Source organism: Diuraphis noxia, unplaced genomic scaffold, assembly GCF_037042655.1.
Source record: "Diuraphis noxia isolate RWA-SAM2 unplaced genomic scaffold, SU_Dnox_SAM2 contig0002, whole genome shotgun sequence".
NCBI lineage: Eukaryota > Metazoa > Arthropoda > Insecta > Hemiptera > Aphididae > Diuraphis > Diuraphis noxia.
The window spans coordinates 68355530-68368806 of NW_028301712.1; the positions used below are offsets into that span (position 1 = coordinate 68355530).

Below are 13277 nucleotides of genomic sequence, written 5' to 3' on the forward strand. Positions count from 1 at the left end.
TAATAATAGACGCGTATAAAGGTACACATATTTTGAGATCGTCGTCACACCTAATAGTTTTTATAATAATTAATTTACAAATTTAACGAGTCGAAAAACGGTGATATTATTTTACCCAAACATAAATTTTAGTCTGTGTTTTTTGTATATTTTCTGTGATTTTTCTACTTTTATTTTTGTAATTATTGTTTATTTACATATTTCACTTATTATTTTACTTTCATTGGAATAAACAGCTGCACTTAATCTAAAAAAAATCTGAAGTATTCTTGAGTACCTACACTTAGACTTTGGGGTCTATTGTTTTTTTTTTAATTGTGAAGTTTTTTAAAAATAACTAGACTTTTATACTTTATAAGCAAATATAAAAACATACATAATGTTATGCTTGCAGTATTGTACAATTTCTTATTCAAATCAAATCTTCAATATGGTGAGTGGAAAGGGTGTTTAAAGTTAAACAGCCACAGATCAACCCTTGTATACTCCTTTGTAATATTTACCCATGATTTGTAATTATTATATATTTTCTACAGCATATAAATCGATGGGTAATAAAAGGATAAAAAATATGTAATTATACATACTATATAGGTTTATAATTTACATGTTTATTATGTAGGTATTTATTTTTATTTATTAGTGTAGTTCTAATGCGCTATTTAACATATATATTTATCCAACATTACAGTATATAGTATATTAATATATTATACATTTTTTTTATGATTTTTTTAAATTTTAAAACCAAAAAATACAACATTGTTTTGGGATAGCTTATGAAAAAAAAATTATAATCAATTGTTATAAAATAACGAACAATATTTTTAACCAATAATATATTGCATTATCAATATAGAAGTTTCGGTATAACCGCAGGAACACAAATATTATTATTATATTTTGTTGTTTAGTACGTTTCTTATATTTTATGTATACCTAATGAATTTTATGCAACATGATATTATTAATGTTTTTTTGTTTTTCTTTCGTTATGACTTATGCCTTATATCGTTCTCACAAAATTACATAGCTTTTCATAATGATAATAATATATTATATAATATCGTTAAAATATGATACGATCGACTTTCGTTTTAACTTCAACAAAGGCAGGTAATGTAAAACGTAACATAAGTTTTAATATGTTCGCGGTTGAACGTTACAGTTATTTGATTTATATAATATATAATATATTATAATGACAACTGCACGCTTAAAGCGATGAAAACATATTTTTGGCTGACCAAAGTTTTACTGATCATATTGGGAATTATATTATACTGTAATTATATTCAACGATTTTTAAAGAAAAAAATCATAAAGAAAGTTATAAGACGTTAGGTATCCTTTTAAAATAGACAGGTGCCTGGTATCGATAACATTATTGTTGTTGTACCTATAGTAGTATATACCTATCCCTCTAAAATGTAATATTATTCTCTACCAATATGAAAATAAGAGGAAATGCGAGCACAGTATAATAATATTTTAATGATAGACAAAAACTCAGGCCTTGCGACCGAAACGTATCTTATTCCCGATCTACGCTTTATTTCTTTTATATAATATAGACTTACGCATTTATTTCGTTTTTAATATATAATATTAATTAAGTACCTAATAATATTATTCGAATATAATACAATTTTTACATAAATAAGTAACAATAACAAGATAAACAGTACATTTCTTTACGAATATAATATAGGTATATTTTGTTTGACTAAAATATGTTGTGTTATTGTTATTATTGTTTTCATTTTTTTTTTTTTATATATATATATAAATTATAATTTAGAGAATAAGTATAAACGAGACTGACAAGAAAAATGCGTCTATTAAAAATGTCGATATAACTTTTTTTCTAAGGTATAATAAACTATCGTTGTTCTTTATTATGATTTACTTGGAATGAGGTATTTTTTAAAATTTTGTGTAAAGATAATATAAATTTTGTTCCAATGATTCATTTATAAACGCACCTCTCAGGTCTTCGAGGATAACAATATTATTACAATTAAATAACGAAGACTATTTTATAATAACGTGTTAAATCTATCCAATCAAAAAAAAAAAAAAAACGTAATGATGGTAATTATAATAATAATAATAATAATAATAATAATAATAATAATAATAATAATAATAATAATAATGGTGGTGGCAAAATAGTATTTACACAGAGAACTTAATACATTTTTTTATATATTTATTAATAATAATAATACGATGGTATTATTTTCTGTACTAGGTTTAGGGTAGGAAGGTGTATTAAAACTAAATAATGTTTACACGAAGCGAATAACAGTGGCTTAGTATAGAACAACACCCATGGGAGGGTTAACGAAGATAATATTATAATTTATATATAATATATAATGTATGTATTAATATAATATATTTTATATTTTTTGTTTTTATTTTAAGTAGGTAGGTATATAATTTCCGTTAAGAGAAGGAAAGAAGAAAAAAATAAAATGATAAAAATATGAGAGTACCTATCTATGTATAATATACTACCCGATAGGATGATATATTGGCAATATATTATATAATATTATGACTGTCAATATTCTACCAATATAATAATAACGCTGAGAAGAAATCAGTGTATACTATAAGACGTTTTGTAATTACAGTTATATCTTTTTTTTTTTTTGTTCGGTATTGATAATAATTTCGTCTCACTTTTAAGTACAACATATTATTATACGAAAGATCTTTCAGGATTTTACTTTGGGGGTAGGGCTGATAATTTTCTTAGGGGAGGCTTAACTGGGATCCCTCATAAGTTTGGTATGCTGATGGTGAGTATGTAAAATTTTAGATATTTGCAGTAACTTTAATAAAAATGGTTACCCATTATTTTTGCATAAGCATTATTAAATTTTCCTGAAATTTTGGGGTGGTTTTCAGCTCACTCAGTTCCCCTGGCTGTATCTCTGAATAATATTATTTTAATAATACGCACCACAATAAAACGAGGTTTGTTTTTACAATATCTCTAACTCTAAGTTGCACCAGGACGATAAACGACAATCAGTGTATAATCTATTAGGTATAGCAGGGATGTATAAATATTGTCCAAGTTTATAAGTAAATATATTATGTCTATGCCTCTATGGTGGTTGGTGATAATTTCATTAGAGATAATCTGTTATTCTTTTTATCTTTTGGGGATAGTGACGACGGAGGATATAAGTTTAACATGTGAAAACACGCACTGATAAAAATATCGTCATGTACACATTGTGTACACGAAGAATGTTAATATAATAATATATTTATGTGATAGGTACGCCAACAATTAGTATTAGGTATATGTTTTTTTTTTTTTTTAGGATAGAGTTTGAATAATATTGCAACATTCTCTACGATGATATTAATACACAAAATGGCGCGTTTTCTCGTTTAGACAATTAATCTATTTTGGTATTATTTTGAAGTGTATGCCTATATTAGATATAGGTGTCTGCTTATATTTCCGATTTTAGTGTGCTGTTTGAGAATTATTATTTCTGTATTATGGTATTATAATATCCGATTGGGGCGAGTGGTTAAGCGATGGCAATGACCGGCGGCGATGGTCTGTCGTTCGGTCGGTTCTTGTATATTAGCGTTTTCTAGTTTTTAGCATCGTCGTCCGGATCTTTCAGCGTGTGCCACTGCGCGATCGGACGCCTTGGCGACGCCAACATGTCGGACCAGTGCCGCAGTTCGGTGCCGGTGGCATTGTAGCCCAACACCACTTTGCCGATGGGCTCAGATGTACCGATGCGATCGTAGTCGACCACTGTCACTACCAGGTTCACTTTCTGAAAGTATTTCGACAACATTAAAAAACATATTTTATTTTATGATAATCTTATATTGTTATCAGTGCTAGGGTTTATATCATGCATGGATAACACAGCCAGGATTTTTTTCTGGGGGAGGGCTACAATATTTTATTGCTAGGGCTAGGATATTAGTGGTACTACTAGCCTGGTATTATCAAGGATAGTAAGTTTGATATTTCAGTAAGGGGCCTTTAAGCCCTTAAGCCCCCCCTAGCTACGGTACTGCATGGATATTGGATATTATGTTTATTTTGTAGTGGTGTTCTTTTTACTCATTGATTAGTAGTTACCCCATGAATGAAAAAAGTATAATATATCAAAATTGATACTAATTATCTATTTTTCACTTTGCATATTTTAATCAACATAAAAAATGCATATTGTATATGAATGTTCAAACAAAAATATAGTGTGAAAGGCTAGAGCTTTATCATTTTTAATGTCATAAAATCGTTGTTCTTGTTGTATTTGACAAAAAAAAGTATTTAAAATTGTTATGGATTTATATATTAGAACTAGGGCTAACAAAAATGGGACAGCTTACAAAATATGTCACTTTAGTCAATATATTTTAAAATTATAAAATGTTTTCAGTGGTGAATTTATATTACTTTCTTTGAAGGGGAGGAGGAGACATAAAAACATGTATTTCAAAGGTATTATTTTTATTAAAAACAAGTATTGGCTGCGTATTTTATATATACCGTGTTTCCATAAAGATAAGGCATGCAAAAGAAGTTAAGTTGCTACGAAAAATATAACTATTTCGCTTTCGTTCACAAGTAGATAGTTTGGAAATCGTTTTTAAATTCATTGTAAATTTGATTATATTTCAGATTTCTATTGTGTGTATTTTACAATAAATTATTGTAAATTAAACAAATATTTTACTATTTTATGTTGCATATATTATTTATATAAATCCTAGCCTTAGTTGTTATATAAGAAATAAGATATGTATTAGTATAAAAGAGTAAAATACGAATAAGTAACTAGCAAGCAAAGTTGTATAACCAGTACGAAAATGACTCTTCGGTTGCATACAAAAAATTGTACACTTAATTTCGACACCAAGAGACTAACGAAGAGACAAAAACGACACACTATATTGATTCGTTGTATTAAGACAATGTACTACACATTTTTAGTGTTTTCATAGGTTGTGTTGTCATATTGCAATAATTTTGCATATAAAATAGCGTACGTTCAACCTTGATTTACTATAAAATGAGATACGATGCCACACGTCCTGTTAGTACACGGTAGTATCATTCTTTTCAACTTGTCCCATAGTGTTGATGATTTTTTCGGGACACATAAATGTCTGGTTTATTTGTTTTGAGAGTTGATATTTTTACAACATATAACACTTAATTTTATTAATTATTACTAACTAAAGTTTCAAGTTTGTATAATTAAATACTATCGATCGTCATTCGTTGATAAATATGAACACGAATGCGGTGGTTGCTAGCCGCTCGGTATGAAAGGCATAATCATTTTTACTTCAAATCATGAGAGTTAATTCATATTGACTTGATCCTACTAAGAACCTGTAATCAAATAGCTACTGCATGTTGTACAAGTATATTAAGTAAGTACAAGTGTAGGTACTATGACGCACATATATAGTGGAGAATACCTATCGTATAGCCACGTGGAAGAAAAATGAGAAAACTTCTAAAGATGTATAAGTGTATAACCGGATATTTTTAATATACATACAGCTTTACTAAATTTAATTAAAATCCTAAAAGTTGCCTCACAAAATAGTATAAAACACATCGAAGTATTATATACGTGACATGGATAATGAAACAGTTCGTCGAATATATTATAAATTTATAATTTATATCTACAATGTGATTGTTTTAAATGTAAACACGTAAACAATAATTTTCTCAAAAACTTTAACGTTATAAAGTATATTTTTTTTAGATAGCTTGAAGTTGTTACAAAATCACATATTGCTGTTAAAATCATAATTATTTGTTATTGCTCTAATTTTTAAAGTTTTTACTTTTTTTTGAAAACTGCAGAATAAATCATAAATCTGCGATACCTAGTTTTATTAAATATTTTGAAATATTTTTTTCTAACTATTAAAATAAGTAAAAATATAAAATTTTAATTTTGAACGAGTAATTAATTAGTTATAAGTTTAACATTAGTATTTATTATTTAAAGATAAGATAATTTGAGTGAAGTTACCAGTATGGCCAGTCGTCTTTAGTAGTTAACTTATAGCTTAAAATTTTTTACTATAAACTTAACCTACTCCAAAAAATTTTAGTCTATCACTCAACTTAATTTTGAAAATTAAATCTGATAACTGATAAGGTTATGGTGTTAATTATGTGATCGTTTAAAATCAAATTTTTATACAAGTATTGAAATTCTCAGAAAAATATTCTGCTTAAGATTATGAAATGATAAATATATCCTTCAAAAGTTCAAAAAGGAACAAAATGATTGGATAATAAAAATAATTGTGCACGTCAGTACGTCACGCTTCCATTTAAAGATATGTGTAATATGAGTAATAGTCAAAATACTATTACAAAGTTATTGTTGAACTTAGAATATTTTAATTTGGTTTGAACGCTGAAATCCACTAACACATGAATAATATATGGTTAAAATAGATGGTTTCCGTTAATAAACAGAAGTTGACGTAGGTAATACTATATTTACTATGTTGGCCCACAAAACTTAGGTATCTACATAAAAAAGTACACACAGGTATTTAACATACCATCATTTAAATTTTTAAAAGTAATCATAAACTAGGATCTCTAAATATTATTATAAATATAATAATTTCAGTTCCATATTTTAAATTAAACGTAGGTGAGCTATTTTCATATATAATTTACTAGATACACAAATGATATTTATGTATTGTTTGGACTGCGTAACCTTGAACTTTAAAAGTGAAGTCTGAAATAAATAAAATGTAGATTTTTGTGTAGCTACAATTACCTACGATGGAAACTTTGGTTGACAGTCACACTTTCTGGATTTGGGTTGCAGGTTATGCATAATATATTTTTAAATACTTCGAAGTTTGAAGTAAAAAATTTTTCTATAGTAAAATAATTTATGTGACCGGCGTTTTATAAATAGAAGAAAATTGGCTTACACATATTATCATATGTTTTGACATTTCAAATCGGGGGACAGTTAAAAATTTCCATTTTCTGAGGTATTTCGGTGATTTGGGTTTTTAACCTTTTTAATATTAAATTAAATTATATAGATAGTTCAAGGTTAATTATCAATGAGATAATAATTTATCGTGTTTTGTCTGTGTACAAATATTGATAAGTGATTTACGAACGTTTATTTTTTTCTACCTAATCATTGTATATTATAGGGAACTACCTAGCCATTAGTTACCTAGGTATTAACTTATTATATGTTAACCATATTAACTATCTTATTGTAATTGTTGAAAATATAAACTGTATTTAGGGGTGTAGTTGCCGGGCGGATTAAGGCGTCGGTTGCGACGCGCACCATCGCCAGTTCGAATCCTGGTCATGGGTGGCATATCGCTTTCCGGGGCAGTTCATGGTGTCTGAAAGAGAGGTCGCCGCCCCCCCCCCCCCCACCCGGGCATGGAAGAAACCTACGGGTGCCCATTCGAAATTCTGCCAAAACATCCAAGAGTACCAAGACCAACAGTTTCCTCCCCGACAGTTCCACAGGCTAATAGCGCTTGTTGTCGAAAAAAAAAACTATTTACTTGTATCTGTTCGAATGGCACTTCGAATGTGAACGACTCGTTGTAATATGGATTTAGGGTACACTTTTTTATACTAGTTTTCTTTTTCTTTAATCTTTTTCCATTTTGCATCAAAGCGATCTTCACGTACGGATCTACTCAAAAATAATATTATATATGCCATATGAATTATTAACGAAAACTGCAGATAAATACGATGGTTTTCGTCGTATGGTTTTTACCTGAGAGTCCACCAACGTCCATTTTCTTCAAGTTTTTAGCTTCCAATATTACTACTGTAAGTTTTCCGGCAGTGGGCACGTAACGTAATGAGAAGCAAATGTCTCCCAGCTTGTTGTCCTGAAAAAGCGAAAAACAGATAGTTTTAACGTCAATGCGTGTTTGTAGATATAATCGTTCGAATCGGTACAAAAAAAAAAAAAAAACAATCCAATTTTCTAAAAATAAAAAACAAATAGATTTTTTACACGGGAACTTGTACTAGGTAATACAGCATGTTCCAAATGATTTGTGCCACTAGATGTGAATTTTGAATCTAATGATGTTATAATATTATTATTATTTTAGGTCTTAAACGCTTTGAAATAGGTATTCAAATTCTAAGTATCCACTATACCTAAGTGTTTTGACATTCTACGCTATATAAGGTCTAGAACCCACTGTTCTATATAATATAATAATAAAAACAGTAATGTTAGTATAACAACAAATAATTAATATAATATTTACTATAGGTCAATATATATATATATATAATATAATATGTATTATAGGCTCTATTGATTATAGAACTTAATATTCCGTTTATAATACTATCCATACTATTGTGCCTGGATGTTATGCGTCCAGGTTTTGTCAATACGATATCGTGTTTCATAATAAAATATTAAGGATATTTTTTCAATTTTGATGAACGATTTATACTATGGATTTTTAAACATAATAATATACAACGTTAATATCATATTTTTAAATTGAAAGTTAATTTTTGAACTTTTAAATTATTAGTCGCACAAGAATTTTGAACTTGATAGAACTATCGAAATATTAATTAATGAAAAACTAAAACACCTACGTAGGTTTATTTGTTGGTTCTTTACACGGTATTAGTAATATTTTATCCTTAATAAACACATCGTATTTGTACAAAATTAGCGTAATATAGTTATTATTATTATATTCAGCGCCATTAAATACCTACAACACAAATTATACATACTATATAATATATATTCTAATAATATTATTTATACTCTGATCTTAATTAAATCTAAAATAATATCATACCGTTGTTTTTGTACGTAAATGTTACTCAAGTCTATGTACAAAAACATAACCTTTAGATCATAACAATAATATATACGTGAAAATTTGCATATTTCCAGAGAACTACTGTATAAAATAGTTTCGCTCACACTTGAAATTGGTATCAAAGGTCGAACGGTGTCGATTAATATACATAGGTAAGTAATTATTCTATATTAAGGGTAACACGTTGTTGTACAGTTTGAGTTATTGATTTTCTAATATATATTCTTTATTAGTTAATTCTTGGCGAAAATGTAAGTATCTCTACTTAATATGAATTCTTGTATATTATAATAGATTTTCGTTTCTGTCATTACTGTCAATATGTAATTAATGAAATACCTAAATGATTTTTAAGCACGCATGACTTATAATATCGTTTTGAATAGTAACAACTGAAATGAAAATTGTTTAGTCTTAGAGTTTAGACCATTGATACCAACTCTGCGTCTGCGACACTTGATCACAACAACAATAATATTAAATATATCGTCAACGCTAATCGTCGACGAGGGAAAAACCGTGTAAAAGTTTTTTTTTCAACGAGAAAAACTGTCAAACGCATGAATATCTAAAAAATATTCCTAGAACATTGAAAACAAAGGATTTAAATATAAAACTGATGTATATATAATATATTTATATATATATATATAAAAAAAATAATAAATAAAAATCATAATATTAGCAGAACACCACAAAAACACGAGACACAGCACACATTTTGGTATGACACAGGCCTATATTTCGGCTGAGGAGGCCGTCGTACTTACGTGAGTATATATTTTTTACATTGTTGGTTTTCGTGGTGCACCGTGTTCCAAAAAAATCGGGTTGATTTTTTGTATTCAAACCAAAACAATACAAACAGAAAAAAATAACAAAATACAATGCTTGCGAACAACAATAGATAATAATATGAAAAAAATGTAGATGTAAAGAAGAAATAAAATATTGCAACAATATATAGGTATATATAATATAAATGTAAGTATAAGTATATACAGGGTGTTTTTTTTAAACCGAACATCATAATATTATAGGTTAGTTTGTGAAATATTTGTATTTTAGTTTTATTTTTCTGGAAATTTTAAACCATAATATATTACTTTAGCTTTACTAGGTGCTCTTAATAAATTAAAATAATATATAGGTAGTATAAAAAAAACAATAATAAAACGATTATTACAAATATTATTTGAAACATAGCCGGTTAATTAAAAAAAAAACCGTATATACAATATATACTACACTCCACACACACACACACATATTATAATATATCTAATAAATATATAGTTATATTAATTATATATATCATATTATAATATATGTGTGCGTAACGATATAATAATATATAGAATAGAAAAGTATTGCATGCTCGTTTCATACGAAAATCACTGATCCCAAAATTAACCAATTAATTAATTAAGTAGATAAAAATAAGAATTAAGTTCAAACAATAGTTAAGTATAAAATAAAAATAAGTTAGAAAATAAAACTAATATTATCTATATGAAAATAACCATGAAATAGTGTATTTTTCCTGTCCGCTGTAGATAGTTATGGAAAAATGCACATGGTATTAATAGGTGATAAACTGATAACGAGTTGTACTAATTGGTTATCATGATCCGATTGACAGTGGAATAAAATATTATCATAACAATGTAATAATTTATTAATTTGTCTTTTAAAATGTTGTTGTTAGTAATTAGTATTTTATTCTGAAATGCTCTCAAATGGAGGAATACTTCAATAGATTTCGAAGAATTTGTCATACCATAAAAATATCATAAGTTTTGCGTGTACATAATTAATACGACAAAATAATAATAATGATAATAATAATAACAATAATAATATGTTGCTTATGGACAAGAACAATATAAAATTATAAAAAAAGCTTATTATTAATATACAATATAGATTCTCATAAAAAATTCGCCACGATCGCATTTTATTACTGACCTGTCCTCCTTCTCCTTCGACCGACTGCAGTTCTCTCCATTCCTCAATCGTCTGGGCCAAATCGATCTGACACAAGGGCACTTTTACTTCTCCTATCTGATCGTGCTTGGAGAACCGGTCGAAATCGAAAATGGCAAATACCAATGTCTTGTTCATTGCATCTGCATAAGGTATTCCCTGCGGGATGATGGAAGAAATACAAATTAAATAATGTAAACTTCCAAGTTACCATACATTCATCGATACACATATAATATACTGAATAATACTGTGTGCGCTTATATTCTAGGTTGAATATAAAAGGGGAAAGACAAAATAAAATAAAATTTTTATCTATCAGTGGTCAGAAATATAGTGGGTTTGTAAGTGAAATCCTTTTATTCCTCAAATAATTTACCAATTATATAGTAGTCTTTGTATCTTATAGAATTTAAAATTAATGAAAATATATTATGTTAGTATTATTTTATTATTTTTTATAATGAAAAAAATTTAAATCTACCTATACCTATTAAAAAATAAATATTTAAGTGATAAATACCTAAGTAACTATAAAAATGTACATGGAAAAATATATTGCTTAGAAAAAAGTGTTTTAACTTTCAATGAATAAGAGCTTAAAATAAGGAGGAAAAACAATACATATATTTCACCACTATAAAATTATAGAGAGCATCTGCCTCTTCCACCATTTGACAAAAACAGATTACGCCTAAATAGGTAATTATTATTTGATTTTGGGCATGTTCATTTGGAAAATGATAATTATGAATATATATTAAAAGTACCTTGAACTGGAATGTTTCGTTAAAGACGGGATTCAGCGTTTTTCTATGCACTTTTGTTTCGAATTTCTTCTTTTTGTCCGGCAATAAGTAGACCTTCACGTAAGGGTCCGAGGTACCTCCCATGTCGAGGGCTGGCAGGTCTTCCGCTTGGATCACGGTCACGGAGAGAGTATTGCCTTGGAAATCATATTCCATCTGTAACATGTGCATCATTTTTGCACAGAGTCAGCAGGTTAGGAAAAAAAAGGGCGTATATTATTACAACGTAATTATACCTTGAACTGTAACCTTCCTAACTTTTTCTCGTCCTTTGTACTGTCTCCTTCTTCCGCAATTTCTTCAGCATTGTCAGCCAATTCTTCCATATCTGGTTGTATCTGAACAATCACCAAAATTATAGTTTTGAAGATGTAATTTTTTTTTTTATTAACCAGTTAAAAGTTTTCTTATCATATTATTATGCTGACAGTGGAATTTGCATTGATTTGTATAGTATGATCCGTCTTTTACTAATAAATATGGAATCCTTTTAATAATTTAATATGTTTGATAGATTTAATTTCAGAGATATAATTATACATAATCATATAGAGTTACAGCTTTAAAGATCGATAGGTATATATGTAATTTTTTAATTACTTCCGTTGAATTATAATGAATTAAAGTTTATAACAGTATTAAACATACAATTCTCTTAAATTCTAATAACAAAATATTATAATTACGTTTTATTCACTATTATTAAATGTACTTATTATAAGACAATAATTTATTTTATTTGATTATTTTGTACAATTGTGTTGAAAATGATTAAACCATAAACCGATCATTGAATTATTGTGGTTACGCTGTCTAATTTTTTTTGAAATCCTTACTTTTTCTTTGTAGGCTGAACCCAATAGTTGGACCGCCTTTAGATCCACGACGCCTTTTCCTTTTTTGCCATCTTTTGTTCTTCGCTTTCTGAAGAATCTGTGTATGCAAAAGCCCACGAATCCGACTGCTAGTAGTACTACCGCTATGTTTACATAATATTATATCAATACAAATAATTAAATTAGTGAAGTTATTGAACGAAATATGAGAATTTGACTGTATTAATTTACAGAAAATTGTTGCTGACCTATTATTATAGACCAAGATGCCCATGGTGGCATTTCCGAACTATCCGTTGGAGACAAGGTGTTTGGCGTAGACGTTATGAACGGTATGCTCGGCGTCCTCAAATCTTTGTCTGATAGTTTAGTTTCTGCACATATATAAAATTTCAGTGGAATCAGTAATGTAAAATAAAGCACTTTTTTTATGCATATTGGCCTACTTATACATTCATTTTGTCCAATTTACGATCTAACAGAGCGATATATTGTGTTTATTTCGCACTAGCCACGTACCGTGTGTTCTGTGGAAGAAGGGGATCAGTAAAAAGGAGGTTAAGGATCCACCAAGATATATATATCAAGGCAGGCAATAAAGATTTATGCAAAAGCCATTCCAATATAAACTGCTTCCTTTGGTATTATAGGCTCATCGCAATATGCCAGACACGCGCTTTTGTGTATTTTTTTTTACGAATTTTATATGTATTACGTGTGTGTATTTTTTACATGTATAACTATA

At 28.1% G+C, this 13277-nt stretch overlaps 1 protein-coding gene across 3 annotated transcripts in view; it reads right to left on the bottom strand.

The window, feature by feature from the left end:
• Positions 1-610: 610 nt before the first annotated feature.
• Positions 611-13277, bottom strand: part of LOC107166281 (synaptotagmin 1-like) — a 42768-nt gene continuing 30101 nt past the window's right edge. For 2 of the 3 annotated variants that reach the window (XM_015514877.2, XM_015514878.2), the window contains exons 3-10: positions 12781-12906; positions 12533-12675; positions 11933-12034; positions 11658-11852; positions 10870-11046; positions 7812-7929; positions 7591-7724; positions 611-3818 (exon numbers count right to left, since the gene is read on the bottom strand). In XM_015514877.2, coding sequence (XP_015370363.1) covers positions 3627-3818; positions 7591-7724; positions 7812-7929; positions 10870-11046; positions 11658-11852; positions 11933-12034; positions 12533-12675; positions 12781-12906 — 1187 coding nt within the window. In that variant the 3' untranslated portion in view covers positions 611-3626. The remainder of the gene's footprint in view (positions 3819-7590; positions 7725-7811; positions 7930-10869; positions 11047-11657; positions 11853-11932; positions 12035-12532; positions 12676-12780; positions 12907-13277) is intronic. The other variant, XM_015514879.2, reaches the window with a different exon arrangement.